Source organism: Scyliorhinus torazame, chromosome 16 (assembly GCF_047496885.1).
Source record: "Scyliorhinus torazame isolate Kashiwa2021f chromosome 16, sScyTor2.1, whole genome shotgun sequence".
In the NCBI taxonomy this organism is placed as follows: Eukaryota; Metazoa; Chordata; class Chondrichthyes; order Carcharhiniformes; family Scyliorhinidae; genus Scyliorhinus; species Scyliorhinus torazame.
In genome coordinates, this window is record NC_092722.1 from 55,552,265 (window position 1) to 55,574,636 (window position 22,372).

Consider the following 22,372-nt stretch of genomic DNA (forward strand, 5'->3'; position numbering starts at 1 on the left):
ACGTCACAAGTGAAATATTTCATTGAATTCCGCCCCTCATCTCTACCTATTCCCAGGATGTGGACAATGTTGGCAAAGTCACATTTATTACCCATCCCTAGGTGCCCTAAGATTGTTAATAGCTGCAGCCATTTCTTATGTACCTGCTCCCTGTTAACAACTGCTGCCAGGAATTGAGATAGTTGTCTCCTGAGAAACTTTTCTATTATACAACAAGATATCACGTTGAGGGCACAATCCCAAACTGAAGAAAGGTTTTCCAGGTCGCAGCTGCCTCGATCAACATCTGAAACACCAAGTAGAATAAGCCAACTTGCACTCACTTCATACATCTTAATTACATCTATTTTGTCGTCCACCGAAAAGGTGAGGTGTCTTCAATTTAGTTGCTGTATGTCTGCACAAAATGCGGGACTGTCAGGTTATTTTACTGCTGACTAGCTTTGCTACACCATCGCAGCACAATTGCCTTAATGACTGTAGAAAATCTCATTTTTGGGTTGCATTTGGGGCAGAGACAGGGTTTCCACCTCCCCATATTGAAGACAATGATGTGCCTCCTACACTTGCCTGGCTCACCCTGCGTCTATTTAACAACAGGCAAGTCTTTAATTGGCTTGAGGCAGAACTTCTGCCCCATCAGAAAAGAAGCTCCATCTCCAAGACCTGTCAGCCAATCAGATGGGAGGAGTGACCACTACTGGGGCTGCAGGTATTCCCTGAAGAGGAGTAGCACAGAGCCCAGAGTTACAGACAAGCCCGGGATCTCGCCTTGACCAGGCTTGTAGGCCCCAGGGAGGGATGGGAGGCAAGATTAACAGGACAACAGGGGAGGGCAATACGTAGGGGATGGGACACTTTGGGGTAGGCCTTTAATTGCCACAGAGTGCCCAACAAGAAAGAAACCGCCATCCATCCTGGCCCGTAGACCTGCTGGGTCTTACTCGTCAGCTTGGACATTTGGCACCAACCTCCCCCGCCACAGACACGATTGCAGCGGAAACATGCAGAGGCTCTGAAGTGCCCGTAAATTGATCCTTTAAGGATCTCGATTGACCCACGAGTAAGCGGGACACCCAATGCCACCAATCATGCTATGGGTAAAATACCCACGGAGGTAAGTAGCAGACACAATGCCCAATTTTACAGCCTTTCCTGCTGCCTGCCAACCTACGCCCAGGACAACACTAAATTCCGGGCAGTGTTTCCTTCTTCTGAACACTGCTCAGTATGTTCCCAACGTGGACCTGTTCACTACCAAATGGTGATGCAACAGCAAAATTGTTGCATCTCAGTTTGCAGCATCCCCCTCTTCACCAACTCCCCACCACCCGCACAATTTCCCAGGAAAGGGTCTTAACTTCAATCTTTGTGGAGCATTCTGTGTTGCATTAGCCATCCTGGGTTCCCTGAGAGAGACTTCCAATTCTTCTATGGTCCCATGCCCATTGGATTCAAAGTCTGAACTAGATTTCATGTATAGGTGGCAGAGAGACCAGGCTTTCATCTAATCAGGCTTGGTTGGATTTGTACCCAGATCGCAGAAGTACAGAACATTTCCTCGCCAAATCGCATTACTCAACATGTACTTATAATATTAAAACAAAAATAATAATTACTTCATACTTGACAAGTTCAAACTGTGGCTTAAATTAAGTTATTTTTATCAACTAAAAATGTACCGCTAAAAGAGCAACTCATCTTGGGTCATGCTGCAATACAGGAATCATTGACATATTGCCATCTAAAGCATCGGAAACAACATTCCCACAGGACCAAACCACAAGAAACAATGATGGAACACATGTCCTCCTGCTTCCTTGCCTGACTCATCACCTCGGAGTCAAACCATTTTGGGCTCATAAATTCCAAGCAACCTTAAAGTTTCCGTAAAAGTCTGCACCTTAATGACATACGGTAACCTTAAGACTATTACTGTGACCGTCATTCTGCTTGGCCTGGTGATGATGCAGCCATTGCGGATCTCCTGCTGAAGGGAGTTAAATTAATATTGGATTTTAAGAACAGATGCACTTGGGGAAAGCTGACTAAGTGGATGAATGAATGTCATTATGATCTCAAGGAAAGAACAAAAGTACAAACTGGACATCTCTGAACCGGAGTAGAATTTGCACATGTTGCATTGACCCCCAACTCTGGAACTCCGATGCTGACGTGAGAACACTTGGGTAAAATAAAACATCTTACAATTGTACTGTCATGTGGTTCCATTTTAAATTAAAGTAAGCAATCATAGATTATCATAGAATTTACAGTGCAGAAGGAGGCCATTCGGTCCATCGAGTCTGCACTGGCTCTTGGAAAGAGCACCCTACCCAAGGTCAACACCTCCACCCTATCCCCATAACCCAGTAACCCCACCCAACACTAAGGGCAATTTTGGACACTAAGGGCAATTTATCATGGCCAATCCACCTAACCTGCACATCTTTGGACTGTGGGAGGAAACCGGAGAACCCGGAGGAAACCCACGCACACACGTGGAGGACGTGCAGACTCCGCACAGACAGTGACCCAAGCCGGAATCGAACCTGGGACCCTGGAGCTGTGAAGTAATTGTGCTATCCACAACGCTACCGTGCTCCCCAATCTATAGATTTCAACGTTTCCAACAGAAATAAATAACCACAATTAACTCTAAACATACATTTTGTTACAGCTGCTTTAAAGGACAGAAGTTAAACTTTCTTGACCAAAATAGCACAAAAACAAATACAAATGTACTCAAATGAATTTTCTACTCACTGTTAAAAATTGGTTCCCCGAGTTAAACTGCATTATGGAAATGTGAACTACATTGCCTTGATAGTTAGAAATAAGAAGTTATGTATAATAATGGACTAAAATTAATCATATTTCTGTTACTGGATTAAGTGACCCTGAAATCACTCTCATCAGGATACAATACGTAAATAATTCAGAACATAATACTTAAATAATTTAATTACAAGAAATACTCAGTGCTCTATTCTAAAAAAGAGGTTTAACTCATTGCGATGACAAAGTTAAAAATTGTACATTTGTTTTCAAAAGGAGAATATTTCTAATGAAATTCTGGTTCTTTGTGATGATCTGATTAAACTCAGCTTTCAAGTTGTTATGTAAAATGACTTGAGCTACGAGGAAATAATTGCTTCTCACCCATCTACACAGCAGCAAATTTAATTCTAAATGGTGGCTGACCCCCAGACTCACTGAACAATGTATGCAAAGCACCTCACACCATTAAGGAATAATAACATCAGCAATAGCAGCTGGAGCCTGGGACAAGGGCACGGAATTTGCTGTATATTTTTAATTTTCCGTCCAGGGACTTCATCTCTTCTTCTTATGCCTCCTACCACAAGTCATTATATATTCCACTTTGGGACAAGGAATAAATAATTCATCACTTCATCTCTCCCCCTTCCCAAGCCAGCCACGCTTAGTACTTACTAATCTTAACATAAAGTTGACTTTTTGAGAACCGGAAGAGTAAAAGATTTGAGAGATCACATTTGTATATACAAGTGGCCAAGCAGCAGAATTCTCAACAAAGCAATTGCTATCAGTCCAAGTGCAGACTGAAGACAGATGTTCCAATTCACTTGGGACTGACTTCCATCTGTTTCTGGCTGTGCGCTATGTAAAAACAGAAACTCAACACTGCTCTTATCAATCCTTACAAGTGTGCTTCTTGTTGAATGAATAAAGCTGCAGACATATCAAAAGCTATGGAAATTATTATTGAGAAAGCATGCAAATTTGAGGGGACTACTATAGAGGTTAAAAAAGACACCGGGCGGGATTCTTCCCTACCCGGCAGGGCGGGGGGTCCCAGCATGATGGAGTGGCGGGAACCACTCCGGCGTCGGGCCGCCCCAAAGGTGCGGAGATAGGGGCCAAACCCTCACCTTGAGGGGCTAGGCCCTCACCGGAGCGGTTTCCGCTCCACCGGTTGGTGGGAAAGGCCTTGGCGCCATGCCAGCCGGGGCCGAAAGGACTTCGCTGGGCGACGCAGTTCCGCGCATGCGCAGGAGCGTCAGCGGCTGCTGATGTCATTCCCGCGCATGCGCAGGGGAGGGGGTCTCTTCCACCTCCGCCATAGTGAAGACCATGGCGAATGCGGAAGAAAAAGAGTGCCCCCCCAGCACAGGCCCGCCTGCGGATCGGTGGGCCCCGATTGCGGGCCAGGCCACCGTGGGGCACCCCCCGGGGCAGATCGCCCTGCGCCCTCCCCCCCCAAGTCCCCGGTGCCCACCCACGCCGCCTTGTCCCGCCGTTCAAAAGGTGCTTTAATCCACGCTGGCGGGACAGGCATTCCAGCAGCGGGACTTCGGCCCATCGCGGGCTGGAGAATTGGCGGGGGTGGGCCCGCCGACCGGCACAGCGCGATTCCCGCCCGATCTCTGGTGGCGGAGACTTCGGGACACGGCGGGGGCGGGATTCACGCCAGCCCCAGGCGATTCTCCGACCCGTCCGGGGGGGGGGGGGGGGGGGGTCGGAGAATCCCGCCCACTGTGTCAAGCCAATTAAAAGCTATTAGGCCTTACTCCTGTTCCTAATTTGCGTGTTCGTATGTAAATGAAATTCCTGAGCTCATTCGGAAATGTGAGGCTTTAGCCCGCAAAGTGTTTATTTTATCTGTAAAGAGTATCTCCTTACTCAATCTTACTCTCTCTGTTACATCTACTCTCCTTTCTGCTACCTGAGTTTGGAGACGGTGAAGCAAGTTGGTCTCTAATCCTACCAAGGAGAACCTCCGAGTCTGGCTCTGCAAAGAAATTTCAAAGCATTTATTACCAACTGAAGGGAAGTAGGCTTTTCTAGATACAGTGTGGGAGATAGGAAATACAAATAATTTTGCGATTAAATAGCACTCAAAAATAGTGATTCAAAGATAGTAAAGGTTCTAAATATGCTTGAGAAAGAGTCAACACCAAAGAGGATTCTGCGGAGATGGGTGTCTCAGTCCCGGGGATCCTAAATGCCGACCCCTGGCCTCGACCACGTCCAACAATCTGTCCAGGTCGGCATCCCTGAATCGTGGGGCTGGTCTTCTCAGAGGCATAGCTGCGAGCTGAGTGGAGTTGGCTGTGCAGGAGCGGTTTATGTGCTGCTCTCCCTTGTTAGCAGGGGGCTGGCAGGTGTGATCCCAGCGAATCAGCCGTGGGGACCATCATTTTCGACGTGAAGCCCGTGGGGCCTCGTTAAGTGGACCAATTAATGTTTCGTGGATGTGACGGCCTCACTGGGCCGAGCATCGGAAAGCTCGCGAAAGTTTCCACTTAAATCACGCCCAAAGTAACTTTACTGTTGAATATTGCGGAGAGGCTAAAACTCACTTCCCAATCCATCCCCATGCCATCCATGCCTCCTCAGATTGCCCATGCCCCCATGTATCCTCCATAGCCAGTCCGCCAGTATACACCATGTACAGTCCTCAGGAGTCATGCAATAGCAATGGGAAATATTTTTAAATCATTGTAAATAAATTCAACTTCTAACAATTGAATAAAGCCTAAATTCAAACACATTATCATGGACACGGAAAAGAAAAACAGCTTGTCCAATGACAAAAAAAATCCTTTAAGTGCCTATTAGGTTTGTAAACAAACAAGAAACCTCATCAAAGAGATATTATGTTTTTACAGTCACTTAAAAGTTTCAATCATTCTTGGATCAAAAGACCAACTGCTAAACTGAAACCATTGTTTTGAAAACCTGCCTGAAACGGACAGAACAGAATGGTGTTCCATTTCCATTTCAAAGCAAAGTGCTAGTCAATCAACGGAGAGGAGCAAGTGCAGATTTATTTATCATTCAAACAGACAGTTTGCTAACAGCTGAACTGTGAGTCAATTTAGACCCCATCACAAAACACAACAGGCAGCTTAGACTGACAGTATTTTATTTTAATATTTTTAATGCATGACAGCACATTTCTCATGGAAAAAGTAATGGATGACAACACTTACACACAATGCAAGGGTCAAAGTATCTTTGCAGGACATGTCCCTGCCAAGAATTGGTGCATTAAAAATGCATCATCAGAATACAGCATCTAACAGTGGCACTTGTAGATGTCAAAATATCTTACAATTAGCTTGCAGAAGGTGTTTTTTTTTAGGTATTTTCCAAAACTCACACCAGAACATGTAAATTGTGTGCAGGAAGTAATGCTATTTTCCTGTGGTACTCACTATGGAGACCCCGAACTCGGAAGAGGTGCACCTGCGCTTTGCATCAAAGGCCACCTGGATGCATAAAACGTCCATACGAAAATACTATCGGGGCAGCCACTATCGGGGCTGGTTTAGCACACTGGGCTAAATCGCTGGCTTTTAAAGCAGACCAAGGCAGGCCAGTAGCACGGTTCAATTCCTGTACCAGCCTCCCCGAACAGGCGCCGGAATGTGGCGACTAGGGGCTTTTCACAGTAACTTTGAAGCCTACTTGTGACAATAAGCGATTTTCATTTTCATTTCATTTTCAAATAGTGTTGTTCGGGAAGTCACAGGAAAATTGTATTTCCAGAGGTAAAAAAAACTTACATTGAGTGTTCCGCACCTCCACTGGGAGACAGAAATCCAACCCCATGAATAAAAACAGTGCACAATGGGCTGTTTCCCCCATTCCGTATCATGTTGGTTAAATTTTTTGCTGGAAAAGTCCTACATAAAATAACTGCACCCAGAGTTCTTCTAATCAGCAGCCCCAAAGCTTAATAGTACCAAGTGGTCACTGTCTCCATATGCCTCTGACTGACTCACACCTTCATTTTATCTACAATTTGGATTAAGGTACATTCCCTTTAAAATTCAGTTCCACTGTTACTTACTAAATCACTCTGAAAGGAAGATATTTACAGTCCAAGGTTAAATTTTCACTTCCGATGTAGAGTTTCGAAAAATAAATTGATAAACTTTCAGAAAGTATCTCTAAGTTGCCACTATCTTTGAGTAATATTTCAATATACAAATCTTAGTCAATTGAAAGCATTGTGAGACAGACCATTCCAAAGTACATGACCACAGATGAGAACGCTGCAGTCTATTTCTACAGCTCGTCGATGCTCATAATGTTTTACTCCAATTCAGCCAATCATAACACACATTTCAGGGAGAAAGAAGTCTTCAATATATTTATTACTGTGAAGCCAACCTTCCTAAAATCTGATTTTATATCTTCATCCTCCCTGCCATGTGCTGAGATCTATCTACTTCACCTTGGAGACCTCAGACGAGCACCTTTCAGTACTGGTCTCCACAAACAGGGAGATCCAAGATGGACCGTGTCCGAAGGGACACCATGTACAAACATCTGGATAAGGGAGGGAAAAACGTACCCAACGTCTCCCTCATCCTGATGGCCACCTTTGTGTGCAGCTGCATCAAGCTGTGTGCGGACCCCCGGTATGCAAACACCAAGTGTCACTACATACTGAGGTTCTACCTGTCCACGGTGTTACGAAGGATGGGCCTTGCCTCATTGCCGCAGAACGCTCCAAGTAGTTGGACCGTGCCATACCATCTGTCCCTCGTGGAAAAGTTTTTGAAGAAAAACACCTTTGACCACAAGGCAATGAAGCAGTGGTCAGCACTAATGTCCTCGAGGCCCTCAGGGAAAAGGCGACTGTGGAGGACGTTGGACGGTTCCCTGAGCAGACTGTCAGAGTCATCTGGCAGAACGTCTCATCACCAGAACTTACAAACAAGCACCAAGACCTAGATTGGCTGAGAAGGGCCCTCCCCGTCAGATTCCTCATGTACACCCAAAGGCTCTGCGCCCTCGGAGTGGCTGTGGGGGAAATGAGACGGTCACCCACCGCCTTGTGGAACGTGCCTTTGCAAAGTAGGTCTGGAGAGAGATGCAGTGGTATTTGTCAAGGTTCATCCCGAGCAGCTCTGTGACGCAGGACTCTGTGCTCTACAGACTGTTTCCAGGGACACACACCGAGACAAACATCAACTGCTGCTGGAAGGTCACCAACTCGGTGAAAGACGCTCTTTGGTCTGCCCGAAATTTGCTGATCTTCCAGTGCAAAGAGCTGTCCTCGACCGAGTGTTGCAGACTGGCACATTCCAAGGTCCAGGACTACGTGCTGAGGGACGCACTCAAGCTTGGGGAAGCTGCCGCCAAGGTGCAATGGGGAAAGACCACTGTGTAAGGTCTTACCAGCAAATGTACACCGAGGGGCAGGTAACAGTGTAAACCCCCCTCGGTCTGGGTCATTAACACTCCAATGTATAAAAGAAACATGACAATGTAAATGTTTAAGAAGGAATTGTAACGTAAAGAGCGATATGTGTGTAAGGTTATCAAAATTGAATGGAAGAAAGTCAAGGGAATGTGTAACTCTGATGGAAAAGTACAGTCAAGACAATTCAAAATGTTCTGTAATGTTTAGGATAGATTTTATTAATAAAATATATTTTTTGAAAAATAAAACAGGGACCATACGGAATGGCACTCGTGGGGTCCCCCAGGGAATTGAAGGCCCCAGTCGCATGCCCCCTGGGCAGGCTGACACCCTGATACACTGGCAGTCCCACCTAAGTGCTCACTTCCAAGGTGCCCAGGTGGCAATGCCAGCCTGGCACTGCCAAGCTGGCATTTTCTGCATGGCGCTGATTGGGCCCAGGGAGGCCCTGTGCACATGGGGAGGGGGCAAGACCCCCCTTATAGATGAGTTGGGGCTTTGGTGGTATTCAGAGGTCACGTCCGGGGGTCAAGTGATCAGGATGCCATTTTAAAATGGCATCCCGATCTCTCCCTGCACTGAGGTGTTTCAGTGAATGCCGCTCCTCAGTGCTGGAAATGGGACTAAGCATTCCCTGTTGAAGCCCATCTAACCGGAGTCACGTTAGATAACTGTGAGTGCTGGGAAGCATGCAGCTAAATGCACTTGTTATGGGACATAGTTCCCATTTGGTTCGATCACGCCTATAGTCAGGAACAAGTTGAAATTCAGCTTGACTATTGACATGAAGTGACACTGGGCTGGTGATATGGTCCTCCTGAATGACAGCAATGGGTTACACTGTTCCTTGCCCTGGTTATACATGCCAAGTACGTTTCTGTGACCAAAGCAATAACTTAATATCTTCTCGCAACATTTATTCAAATATTTAGGATAAAAATGTAGATATTACAATTTAATTAGCTTGCACTGGGTCAACTGGTTTGAAAATATTATTGTGACAACAGCATGAATTCAAATAAAAACTGCAAAGAAATGTATGGGACTGGCTCTGGAATAACGAGGAAATGTATTCTCTTGTTACTCAGAACTCGACAAACATTTAAAGGCTGCAAATGGGCAAAGCCTCCAGGTTTGAAAGATCAAGGTTACTAAACAATGCAATGAATGATAGATTGATATCCTGAAGTTTACACTGCAGCATTTGATGAACGATGGGAAGAATTTCAGGGTTGTAAGATTTGCCTGTGGTTGACACACATTCCTCCAGAGATTAAATAGATTGGACTGAATCCATTAAAGTGAAGATTATACATGGTCCAGTGGGTGGAGTGGACCCAATGGACCAAATAGCAATTTTGTTTTTGCATAATCCCGTGCAGAAAATATAAAGCAAGGAGATGAAGGAAACTTTGTAGGTGCATTAACGAGTATGAAAGACTGTTCAGAAAGATTGGGGGGGGGGGGCATGGGGGGTTGGCAGCATGCTGCCTGATATAATATAATCTTGATTCACAAATAGAGATATAAATGTGTTTTTAACATTGTTCCATTGGCATTATTTGCAGATGAGGGTGCACTGTCCCAAAGTTCTTCCCTGAACTAACATCATTTACCAGGGGACCCCTCATATGTCCAAATGAGCTAGTAGACAATCATTTGTATGGTAGCATTGTGGATAGCACAATTGCTTCACAGCTCCAGGGTCCCAGGTTCGATTCCAGCTTGGGTCACTGTCTGTGCGGAGCCTGCACAGCCTCCCCGTGTGTGCGTGGGTTTCCTCCGGGTGCTCCGGTTTCCTCCCACAATCCAAAGATGTGCAGGTTAGGTGGATTGGCCATGATAAATTGCCCTTGGTGTCCAAAATTGCCCTTCGTGTTGGGTGGGGTTACTGGGTTATGGGGATAGTGTGGAGGTGTTGACGTTGGGTAGGGTGTTCTTTCCAAGAGCCAGTGCAGACTCGATGGGCCGAATGGCCTCCTTCTGCACTGTAAATTCTATGATAAATTCTATGATGATTTACCAGGAGACCCTCATGTGTCCAACTGAGCTAGTAGACAATCATTTACCAGGAGACCCTCATGTGTCCAAATGAGCTAGTAGACAATCATTTACCAGGAGACCCTCATGTGTCCAAATGAGCTCGTAGACAATCATTTACTAGGAGACCCTCGTGTGTCCAAATAAGCTAGTAGACAAAACAACTTCAAATATAATTTTTTGGTTGTGAGGGAATTGTTTTAGGATATGTTTTTCAGAACTTTCTATTCCCCAGCACCACTTTACTTTAATAAACATCTAATAATCCACCATGGTTTAGAAATGCCTCATGTGGATGACCACTAGTTTATGTAATGTGACAATGGCTTTAACTGGATTGAACACAATCGCTGAGCACTCCAGCCCCCCACCCCCACATTTTTAAAATTGAGGAGGAAACAAGCACCATTCCCAGTATTATAATCTGAGGCAACTGTTGATCTCTTTGGTTGGCTCTGAATATGGCGGTCAATATGGTCGCCTTCCTTAATTCTAATTTTGTTTGCTCTAGAGTCGCCAGGTATCTTTCGATACCGCCACAAGGTTCAAACCAAATTCTGATCAAAGACTCGATACACCAGTTAGTTAGTTCAAAGTCAATGCTTATTTATTTACACACACAGTCAAATATACTCATGCATAAAACTCTACAGACTAAACTATCACTACTGCTAAAGCCTATACTCAGCTTCAGGCGCCCACTCAGTCAGAGGAACAATGGCCGTTGTTCGGTTCTGAGGCTGCTGGGGTCAAAGTGATGAAGGGGAACAGCTAAGGTCGTCTGTCTGGTCGGAGCGTTGACCTTGGACTTACTTGCTTCTGGTGCAGCTGGTGGACAGGTCTCTCCTCGGTGAGAGCCGGGCCCAAGAGAACGATTCTCTCTTGGGGGCTCCTTCTTATACCCAAAGGGGCTTCGCACTCTTTTGGGTGGGCCTTGAACTTGGCCCCAATCAATTGGGCCGTTTCTTGATCATTCATATTGATCTCGTCCAATAAAGGGGTGGGTGCCCTGATGGCTGGGCGTGTCCTAGGTGGCCGTTGGCCTGCTTTGTTCCGGTCTCCTCTGGCGCCGGGGTGTCTGCCTTAGTATCGGTTACTCAAATGTTACTCTTTTGTTCCCGGAGATGGGCCATTAGTATGCTAATGGGCCTACAGTTGTGGTCTTGTCTGGGAGCTGCGACTCCAATAAACAAACAAACCCTGAACCTGCTTGTTTTCTCAGTATTGTCCATTTTCCCTGCAATCTTTGCAAAGTGTCCATTTTATAATCGGGAAGTGGCCATCCCAGATAGCTACACAATCTCATGTCAGCATCACTTCCGAAGCTGCTGCTTGGAATTTGTCATGTACGTAAGGGCAGCTCTGGATAGCTTTCCAGACAAGTTTCCCTCACACTCTTCTGAGAGGAGAAATCACATTGTGTTTCACTCGGTGCCTCCATCTGACTACAATTCTCAAGTCAAGAACTAGATTATGCAAAAGAAAATTGCTACTTGGTCCATTTAGTTTGGACCAGCCAGTGGACCATGGTATAACAACCGCTAAATCATCTTGCACAACTTTGTGACACACTGAAGTAGAAATGCTTTTGCTAGCACACAATCTGCAAACATCAGCCTTAAACAATGCAGAAAGTGAACGATTCATGCAGTGTTCATTGTAACTTTCAAATACATATTGTGCAATGACTCGTGGTGTTCAGGAAACAGAAACAAGTTGCAGATCCAAGCTGGGGTTCTGCTTATTTACAGGTCATGTTTTCTCCGGATAGTACAGCAATGTGCTCACAATGACTGAAGCACTCCTGCCGACATGCATCTTCACCCACTTTAATCTTAATCAGGCCCCCTGCAGTCTGTGCCCAGTTCATCCTTCACTCAATATCTTCTTTCTATTTAGTCTGAGATGCGATGGTGGCAGATTTTCTGAACTGCTCATTAAACCTCCATAGTCAAGAATTGTGTGTGAAGTTAACAGCAAGGGGGATTGATTTAAAACATCAAAGTCATTGCCTGACTGTCAAGCCAATCCAAAAGTTAGATCTCGTCGTGGGTTATAAACTGCTGACATCGTACTTTACAAGACCAAAGTATATGTGCAGAAGGGTTTTTGCTGGCATCAGTAATAGTGATGAACCGTCCTCAGAGACAGCTCTTGAAAAATAAATAATTTCATACAAAGAATAAGGCAAATTTTACATTGCCTGTGCTATAATTAAAAAGCAATGGAGTGAATGTTGAATTTTTTTAAATGAAGTATTCAGCAGGTCAGGCAGCATCTGTGATAAGGAAAGTAGATTAAGGTTGGCAAACTTTCATTGTGTTGGGAGTAAATTTGACTACCCACTGGCAACAACTGTTAGTGTAAATTGCACGACAGCACCTCCTTTAGTTGTGCAGGACATATAACAACATATTGAGACCATAGTTCGAGAACTTTGTGCAATTTTGGTTACCTCTTTATGGAAATATAATTTTAGTCTTGAGAAAGGAATTGGATAAATACTTGAAAAGGAAAAATAGGCAGGGATATGGAGAAAGAGGAGTGCAACCTTGGTCAGTGAAGAGTGCAGGAGAGCATGCAGGGATGCATCAGCCATACATGAAAATGAGGTGTTAACCTGGTGAAGTTACAATGCTTGCATTCCAAACAGCAAAAAATATACGATATGATATGAACAGATCCAATAATCCCACAACCAACAGATTGCACCTGAGCTCTGCAGTTATGTCACATCCAGTCTTGAATGGTGGTGGACAATTAAACAACTAATTGAAGGAGGAGGCTCCACAAATATCCCCATGCTTAATGATGGGGGAGCCCAGGACATCAGTGCAAAAGCTAAGGCTGAAGCATTGACAACAATCTTCAGCCAGAAGTGCCAAGTGGATGATCCATCTCAAACTCTTTCGGAGATGTCCAGCATGACAGATATCAGTCTTCAGCCAATTCGATTCACTCCACATGATAACCTTTAGGGAGCAGGCCATCATAGACTAGGGGCCCGATTCTCCGTTCCCGCGCGGTTTGGAAAATCGCCTGGCACGCCATTTTTCCCCGCGACGCCAGTCCGACGCCCTCCCGCGATGCACCCAAGCGGTGAGAATGGTCCCGTCGAGTTCTGTGCGGTGCAGGCCGGAGAATCGCCCGGGACACCCAAAATGGCGATTCTCCACTACACCTGCTATTCTCCGGCCCGGATGGGCCGAGCGGCCTGCCCAAAACGACGGCTTCCTGTCGGCGCCATCCACACCTGGTCGCTGAAGGCGGGAACAGCGCGGGAACGCTGGGGGCGCGGCCTGTGGTGGGGGCGAGGGGGGTTCTTTCACCGGGGTTGCACTCTAAAGGGGTCTGGCCCGTGATCGGTGTCCACCGATCGGCGGGCCGGCCTCTCTGAAGGAGGTCCTCCTTCCCTCCGCGACCCGCAAGATCCATCCGACATCTTGCAGAGCGGCCTCGGGGAGGACGGCAACCACGCATGCGCAGGTGCGGGTGACGCCAGTTAGGCGGCGGATGACACGCGCCGCTTTTATGCGGCGCCAATGCCCGGCGCGTGCTGACACGCTGCTTTAGCGGCACGCCCCCCGAGTTTCTTGCGGCCCCGATCCTAGCCCATTTTCGGGCCCTGAATCGGTCGAGATCGGGGCCGTTTCGCGCCATCGTGAATCTCGACGGCGTTCACGACGACGTGGGCACTTAGTCACGGGAGCGGAGAATCGCGCCCTAGGTATTGTACAATGAGAAAGGAATCATTAGCAATCTAGTAATCGAGGCCCCTTGGGGATGAGCGATCATAATAAGACTGATTCTGAAACTAGGGTCCTGAATCTAAATAAAGATAAATATGATGATATGAGGCACGTGTTGGATGCGATGGATTGGGGAACATTACTGAAAGGAACGACGGTGGATAGACAATGGAAAACATTCAAGTATGCATATGTGAACTGCACCACTTGTTCATTCCTGTCTGGGGCAAAATCAAAATGGGAAAGGTGTCCAAACCATGGTTTACAAGGGAAATTAGAGATAGTATTACACCCATTGAGAGGCAGAAAAACTGACTGTGGAAGCTTCTATAGATATGCGAAGAGAAAAAGATTGGTGAAGATTCCTTCGTCAGAAAGAGGGAAATTTGTAATGGGAACAAATAAATGGTTGACCAACTAAATACATACTTTGGTTATGTCTTCACAAAGGAAAACACAAATAACGTGCTAGAAATGTTAGGGAACACATGGTTTAGTGAGAGGGAGGAACTTCAGGAAACCAGTATGAGTAGGGAAATGGTGTTGGGGAAATCGATGGTATTGAAGGCCGATAAATCCCCAGGGCCTGATAATCTACATCCCAGACGATTTAGGGAAATGGCCCTATAAATAGTGGATGGATTGGTGATCATCTTGCAAGATTCTATAGACTCTGGGACAGTTCCATGGATTGGAGGGTATCTAACATAAACCCACTATTAACAAGGAAGGTAGTGAGAAAACAGGGAATTATAGACCAGTCAGCCTGAGGTCGGTAATGGGGAAAATGCTAGAGTCCATTATAAAAGACTGAATAGCAGAGAACTTGGAAAACAGTGGCAGGATCATAGAATTATAGAATACCATCAGTGCAGAAGGAAGCCATTTAGCCCATTGAGTCCCTCGGAAAGAGCACCCTGCCCAGGACCACTCCCCCGCACCATCCCCGTAACCCCACTCAACCTTTAGACACTAAGGGGAAATTTAACATGGCTAATCCACCTAACCTGCACATCTTTTGACTGTTGGAGGAAACCCACGTTGATATAGAGAGAATGTGCAGACTCCACACAGACAATCACTCAAGGTCAAATCGAACCTGGCACTATGAGGCAGCAGTGCTAACTGCCCTGCCGACCCTAATCACACTTAGCCTAGATCAACACAAGGGAAATCATGCTTGACAAATCTAGTGGAATCCTTAGAGGCTATAACTAGTAGGGATGACGAGGGGGAGCCAGTAAATGTGGTTTATTTGGATTTGCAGAAGTATTTCCCACATAAGAAATTAGTATGTAAAATTAAAGCTCATGGGACTAGGATTGTGTATGGAGGTGGATTAAAAAAACTGGTTGACAGACAGGAAACAAAGAGTATGAATAAACAGGTCTTTTTCCAAGTGGCAAGCAGTGACTAGTAGGGTACTACAGAGATCAGTGCTAGGACACCAGCTATTCACAATGTATATTAATGGCTTAGATGAGGAAAAAAACATAATATCTCAAAATTTGCAGATAACACAAAGCTGAGTGGGAGGGTGAACTGTGAGAAGAATGCAAAGTGTGATTTAGGCAGGTTGAGTGAGTGCATGGCAGATGCAGCATAATGTGGACAAATATGAGGTTATCCACTTTGGTCGCAAAAACAGGAACGCAGATCATCTGAATATCTATAGATTGGGAGAGGGGAATGTGCAACAAGATCTGGGTGTCCTTTTACTCCAGTCACAGAAAGTAAGAATGCAGTGCAGCAGACAGTAAAGAATGAAAATTGTACATTGGCCATCATAGCGAGAGGATTCGAGTACAGGAGCAGCGATGTCTTGCTGCAATTATACAGAGACTTGGTGAGACCACACCTGGAATATTGTGAAGTTTGTTCTCCTTCTCTGAGAAAGGATGTTCTTCCTCTAGAGCAAGTGCAGCAAAGGTTTACCAGATTAATCCTTGGGATGGCGGGACAGACATATGAGGCGAGATCAAGTCAGTTCGGGTTATATTCACTGGAGTTGAGAAGAATGAGGGGGAATCTCATAGAAACCTATCAAATCCTAACAGGACCAGACAGGGTAGATGCAGGAAGGATGTTGCTGATGGCAGGGGAGTCCAGACTCAAAGGTCACAGTCTGAAGATATGGGGTAGACCATTTAGGACTAAGGTGAGGAGGAATGTCTTCACCCAGAGAGTGGTGAGCCTGTGGAATTTGCTACCACAGAAAGCAATTGTGGCCAAAACATTGTACGTTTTAAAGAAGGAGTTAGATATTGCTCTTGGGGCAGTGGATATGGGAAGAAAGTGGGAATAGGTTGCTGTGTTGGATCAGCCCTGATCATAATTAATGGCAGCGCAGGCTAGAATGGCCAAATGGCCGACTCCTGCTCCTATTTTCTGTATCAAGAAATGGCTGAAGGCACTGGATACTGCAAAGTCTATGGGATCTGACAACATTCCGGCAACAGTACTGAAGATTTGTGCTCTAGAACTTGCTGTTCCCTTACACAAGCTGCGCCAGTACAGCTACAAGACTGCCATCTCCCCAGTAATAGAACATAGAACATACAGTGCAGAAGATGTGGAAAATTACCCAGGTATGTCCTGTACACAAAGAGCAGGACAAATCCAATCCAGCCAATTACCGACCCTTCTACCCTCCATCATCAGTAAAGTCAGGGAAGGGGTCAGCAGCAGTGCTATCAAGCAGCAGTGGCTTAGCAATAATCTGCTCACCAAAGCTAAGGGACACTCATCTCCTAACCTCGTTTCAGCCTTGGTCCAAACATGGACAAAAGAGCTGAACAAAAGGCGACGGTGACTGACCTTAACATCAAGGCAGCATCTGACTAACTATGGCATCAAGGAGCCCTAACAAGATTACAATCAAGGGGAAATGAAGGGGAAACTCTCCATTAGCTGGAGTCATGTCTAGCACAAAGGAAGATGCTTGTGTTGTTGGAGGTAAATCATCTCAATCCCAGAACATCAGTGCGGGAGTTTCTCAGGGTAGTGTCCCATGTCCAATCATCCTCAGCTGCTTCACCTATGACCTTCCGTCCAACATAAGGTAAGAAGTGGGAATTCTGGCTGATGCATTTGAAACTCCTCAGCTGCTAAAGCAGCCCATGTATGAAACAAGAGTGGACAACATTCAGGCTGATAAGAGGCAAGTAACATTCACGCCACAAAAAGTGCCAGGCAATGACCATCTCCAACAAGAGAGAATCTAACCATCTCCCCATGATTCCAATGCATGATCATCACTGAATTCTCCAACTAGTAACATCTTGGAGTTTACCATTGACCAAAACCTGAATTGGAGTAGCCATATAAATACTGTGCCCACAAATACCAGTCTGGAGCTGCGAATGCTTGGGGGACTCCCCCAAAGCATGTGAATCATCTATAAAGGTGAAGTCGCAGTATGATGGAATAGTCTCCATCTGCATGGATGACTAAAGCTCCAACAACACTCAAGAAGCTCAACACCATCCAGGACAAAGCAACCGCTTCATCGGCATCCCGTCCGCCATCTTAAACATCCACTCCCTCCGCCACCGACACACAGTGACAGCACTACGGCAACTCACCAAGTCTCCTTCGATAGCACCTTCCAAACTCAAACTCTCTACCTCCTAGAAGGCAGATGCATAGGAATGCCACCACCTACAAGTTCTACTCCCAGCCACACACCATCCTGACTTTGAAATAGGTTGTCATTCTTTCCCTGTCGCTGGGTCAAAATCCTGAATCCAACACCACATAGATTGCAGCGGTTCATGAAGGCGGCTCACCACCACCTTCTCAAGAGCAAATAGAGATGGTCAACAAATGTTGGTCTTGCAGCGATGCCTACATGCATGAAAAAAATCAATGATTCTAAGAGGACAAAGGAAGGAATTGTTGGTAGGGATATGAAATCAAAGCGACGAATGGAAATTTGCGATACTGAGACTATTTCCGCCAGAGCAGAAAAGGAGAAGAGGGGATTTAAGCGAAGCATAATGCTTTTTGTATTCCTTTTCCATCGCCTATCGACAAATGAAAGCAAAGTTATTGGGGAAAAGCTCTCACTGTTATTGGCCAATATGCAAGCTACTTCCAACAATATCTCAAAAGAAAAGAATAACATTTAAAATGCATGTTGCAAAAAGCCCCAGCAAACCATGATCATACCCTGTAATGTCGATGATCTTTTTAACAATGAGTCAATAAAGGACAAATATACCCATCCATTTCAACCTAAGTTCTGACCTACAGCCTCAAGGACAAACCATGTTAGAAGGCTGGAAGGTTCGAAGTTGACAAGAATATTGCTATGCATATTCCAATCTTAAAAGTGCCCTGGTCAAACAATTAAACTCTGGCCCATGTGTGATTAACAATAATTAGATTAATGCATTCTATATTGTATGGTATTCTGTTTATGGTGTAATTCACAAGGACAAATCATCAGGGAATTCACTGGAATATAAATTAACATCCATCATATTTTGGATATCACATTCTATAAAGATATGATACAATGTCCAAAACGTGGGAGGGAAAGTAAAACTAGTCATTTTGAGCTGATTTTCTGGTCTCAAGTCAGAAACTTAGAAATATCTGCTGTTGCTCGCTTTAGCATTTGTTTGATTGCTCTTGTTCTATCACCTTTGCTCTTGAGTCGCCAGGTATCTTTCTGATACCGCCACGTGGTTCAAGTCCGAGTAATGATCAATAATCCAACACACCGCTTAGTAAGAGTTAAATCAACGCACATTTATTATATACAGCAGTCAATACTTATACATTAATTCTACTTCTAAGCTACTTCCTACAGCTAACAGGCCAATACTTAACTTTGGAAATGGCCCACCAGGTCAGGGAAACAAATGGCCTTTCGTATGGGTTCTGAGCCTGCGGGATTCAAAGCTGGTACAGGTCGATAGTCAGGAGTGCCTATCTCGTAGCGAGCGTTGGAGTAAGACTTACGTTTCTTGCGGCTGTTGTAGAGGGTCAGCAGAAGGGTCTCGAAGGGTGCGGAGAGGAGAAGAAGGGCCGATTTGAACTTGGCCCCTATTCTTATAGTCCCCAGGGGCTTCCCGCCTCTCGGGGCGGACCTTGTACCTGGTTCCAAGTGATTGGACTTGGTCCCAATCACTTGGTTCGATATTCTCCAATGCTGGAGCGATTCCTTGATCGAGGGGTGGTTGTTTACCTCTCTTTGTGTCAGCTCCTGCTGGCGCCGAAAAGTCTGTGTCGGCTTTGTGTTACTAATTTGTAGCATATTGTTCCCGGGATTGCTACTTTATATGCAGATGGCTGGGATGTTGTGATGTTGATGGCTGCAGGTATCGATTCGGTCTGGCTTCCCCAGAGGCGAATACACTGTTTTACCTGCAGCTGTCTGTTTGAGTCCTGTTGGCTGATTTTCCCATCAGCCTCTTCCGTTCGCCATTTTAAATCGGGGTTTGGCCATTCTAATCAGGAGTCAGCCATTTTACATGGCTACACTGCCAACCATCAAGAAAACGTAGGTAGAAATCTACATGCAGCTACAACTCTGCAGAGATACAACTGTCTTCTTATTTACCTACTAAGGAGAACTGTATTTGTGTATACCTTGAGATACAGTAACTGACCTCAGGCTGTGTATATCCACATAAATCAGAGCTGCTTTAAAGAGGAAAAGCCAGGTTACATACATCGTCAGCTTATGAGCAGATTAATTTGTTGTGGTGACCCTGATATAATTCATATGTCCTTTAAAACAGTGTATTCTTCATCTCACTATAAGCAACACCGTTGAGATATGCTGTACTAAGGTACAAGCATTTAAATGCTGTCCCTGAGATGTCAGTAAAATTTAGTGGCGTATGCAAACGTTTCATACTTGGTCAACTTAAACTTTGGGGGGCAAAAAAAAATTATGGACATTGACCTTCCTCAAGTAAACCTAATTAGTACTAATGCTGTGGAGAATGAATTCCTGGAGTATGTACAAGATGGGTTTCTAGAGCACTATGTTGAAAACCCAACTGGGGATCAAGCTTTTTTAGAATTAGTATCATGCAATGAGAAAGGGCTTATTAATAACCTTGCTGTAAAGGAGCCTTTAGAAATTAATGGTGGAATTTTATGTTCAGTTTGAAAGTGATGTAGCTCATTCTGAAACTAGGGGTCTTAAATATGAAGAAAGCAAACTATGAAGGAATGAGGGCAGGTTGGCTATGGTGGGTTGGGAAAATACACTAAAACATTTGATGGGAGACAGGCAATGGCAAGTATCTGAAGAGGTATTGCATAGTCCAGAACAAATATACATTCCTCTAAGACACAAAAACCCAATCGGAAAGGTGAATCAACTGTGTTTCACAAAATAAGTTAAAGATTGGATTAGGTCGAAGGTAGTGGCTCATAAGGTCACCAGAAAAAACAGTGAGCCTGAGTGTTGGGAGCAATTTAGGATCCAGCAAAGGAGGACCAACAAACTGATAAAGAAAATGAAAAGAGAAAAGGAATGCAAGCTAGTGAGAAATATAAAGGCAGACTGTAAAAGTTTATTTAGGTATGTGAAAATGAAAAGATTAACAATGACAAATGTGGATCCATTACATAGAGTCATAGATGTTTACAGCATGGAAACAGGCCCTTCGGCCTAGCTGGTCCATGCCACCCAGTTTCTATCTAATGAGACAGGAAAACCTATATGGAGAATAGGGAAATTGCAGAGAATCAAAACAACTACTTTATGCCTGTCTTTACCAAGGAAGATACAGAAAATCTCCCAGAAATACTGGGGAACCAAGGGACTTGTGAAAATAAGGAACTAAAAGAAATGAGCATTAATAAATAGGTAATGCTCAAAAAATTAATTGGATTGAAGGTTGATAAATCCCCTCGACTCGATGAGCTACACCAGAGTGTTGAAGGAAGAGATAGTGGATGCATTGGTGGTTATCTTTCAAAACGCTTTAGTTTCTGGAAAGGTTCCTGCACACTAGTAAGTAGCAAGTGTAACCCCATTATTTAATAATTGAGGGAGAGAGAAAATCGAGAACTGCAGACCTGTTAGTTTGATGTCAGCAGTAGCAGAAATGTTAGAATTTACTGTAAAGGATGTGATAATGGGACATTTTGAAAATAATAATAAAATATGATTTGGCAGAGTCAATGTGGATATATGAAAGGGAAATCATGTTTGACAAATCTTTTGAGGATAGCATGGATAAAGGAGAACCAGTGGATGTGGTTTATTTGGATTTTCAGAAGGCTTTTGATAAGGTCCCGCACAGGAGGTTAGTAAACAAAATAAGATCACATGAGATTGGGGATAATATATTGCCATGGATTGCGGGCGCAATTGGCGGCGATCCGCCGGTCGCAGGCTCGGAGAATCCCTTCCTTGGTCTTTGTATCTCAGGAAGGATATATATACCATAGAGGGAGTGCAATGAAGGTTCACCAGACTAATCCTTGGGGTGACGAGATTGTTTTATGAAGAGAGATTGAGGAAACTGAAAGTTTTGAAGAATGAGAGGTGATCTCATTCAAACACACAAAATTCTTATAGGGCTTGACAGTGTAGATACACGAAGGATGTTTTCCCTGGCTGGGGGAGTGTTTTAGCCAGGAGACAGTCTCAAAATAAGGGGTGGGCTATTTAAGACTGAGATAAAGGAATTTCTTCACTCAGAGGGTGGTGAATCTTTGGAATTCTCTACACCAAGGGGCTGTAGAAGCTCAATCATTGAGCATGTTCAAAACAGAAATCAATGTATTTCTGAAGACCAATTACATGAGGGGATATGGAGATAACACAGAAAAGTGGCATTGAGGTAGATAATAACCATGATCTAATTGAATGGCAGAGCAAGCTCAATGGGTCGAATGGTCTACTCCTGCTTCTGTGTTTTTATCTTCCTACCAAACTTGCATTGTATCAAGCGAGCGATTTGTATAATAATAATAATGATCTTTAATTGTCACAAGTAGGCTTACATTAACACTGCAATGAACTTACTGTGAAAAGCCACTAGTCGTCACATTCGGGCGCCTGTTTGGGAACACAGAGGGAGAAGTCAGAATGTCCAAATTACCTAACAGCACGTCTTTCGGAACTTGTGGGAGGAAACCGGAGCACCTGGAGGAAACCGAGGAGAACGTGCAGACTCCATACAGACAGTGGCCCAAGCTGGGAATCGAACCTGGGACCCTGAAGCTGTGATGCAACAGTGCTAGCCACTGCGCTACCATGCTGCCCTTTTGAGGACTAACGTACTCGCAGTAACACATCTGTCATTAATGTTGGTAATAAAAATGATCAGAAAAGAGCATAATTTGAGCTAAATATTTAAGGGGATGACTCAAAGATTACCACACACTGTGCAAGGTTTCAGTGCAA

The 22,372-nt window shown here is 44.8% G+C and overlaps 1 protein-coding gene across 5 annotated transcripts in view; it reads right to left on the reverse strand.

The window, feature by feature from the left end:
- The window catches only part of nphp4 (nephronophthisis 4), a 770,918-nt gene that overhangs the window by 399,524 nt on the left and 349,022 nt on the right, over window positions 1-22,372 (reverse strand). For 2 of the 5 annotated variants that reach the window (XM_072478481.1, XM_072478482.1), the window contains exon 9: window positions 4,709-4,774. The exons of the other annotated variants lie outside the window; for them this stretch is intronic. In XM_072478481.1, coding sequence (XP_072334582.1) covers window positions 4,709-4,774 — 66 coding nt within the window. The remainder of the gene's footprint in view (window positions 1-4,708; window positions 4,775-22,372) is intronic. 5 annotated transcript variants of the gene reach the window in all.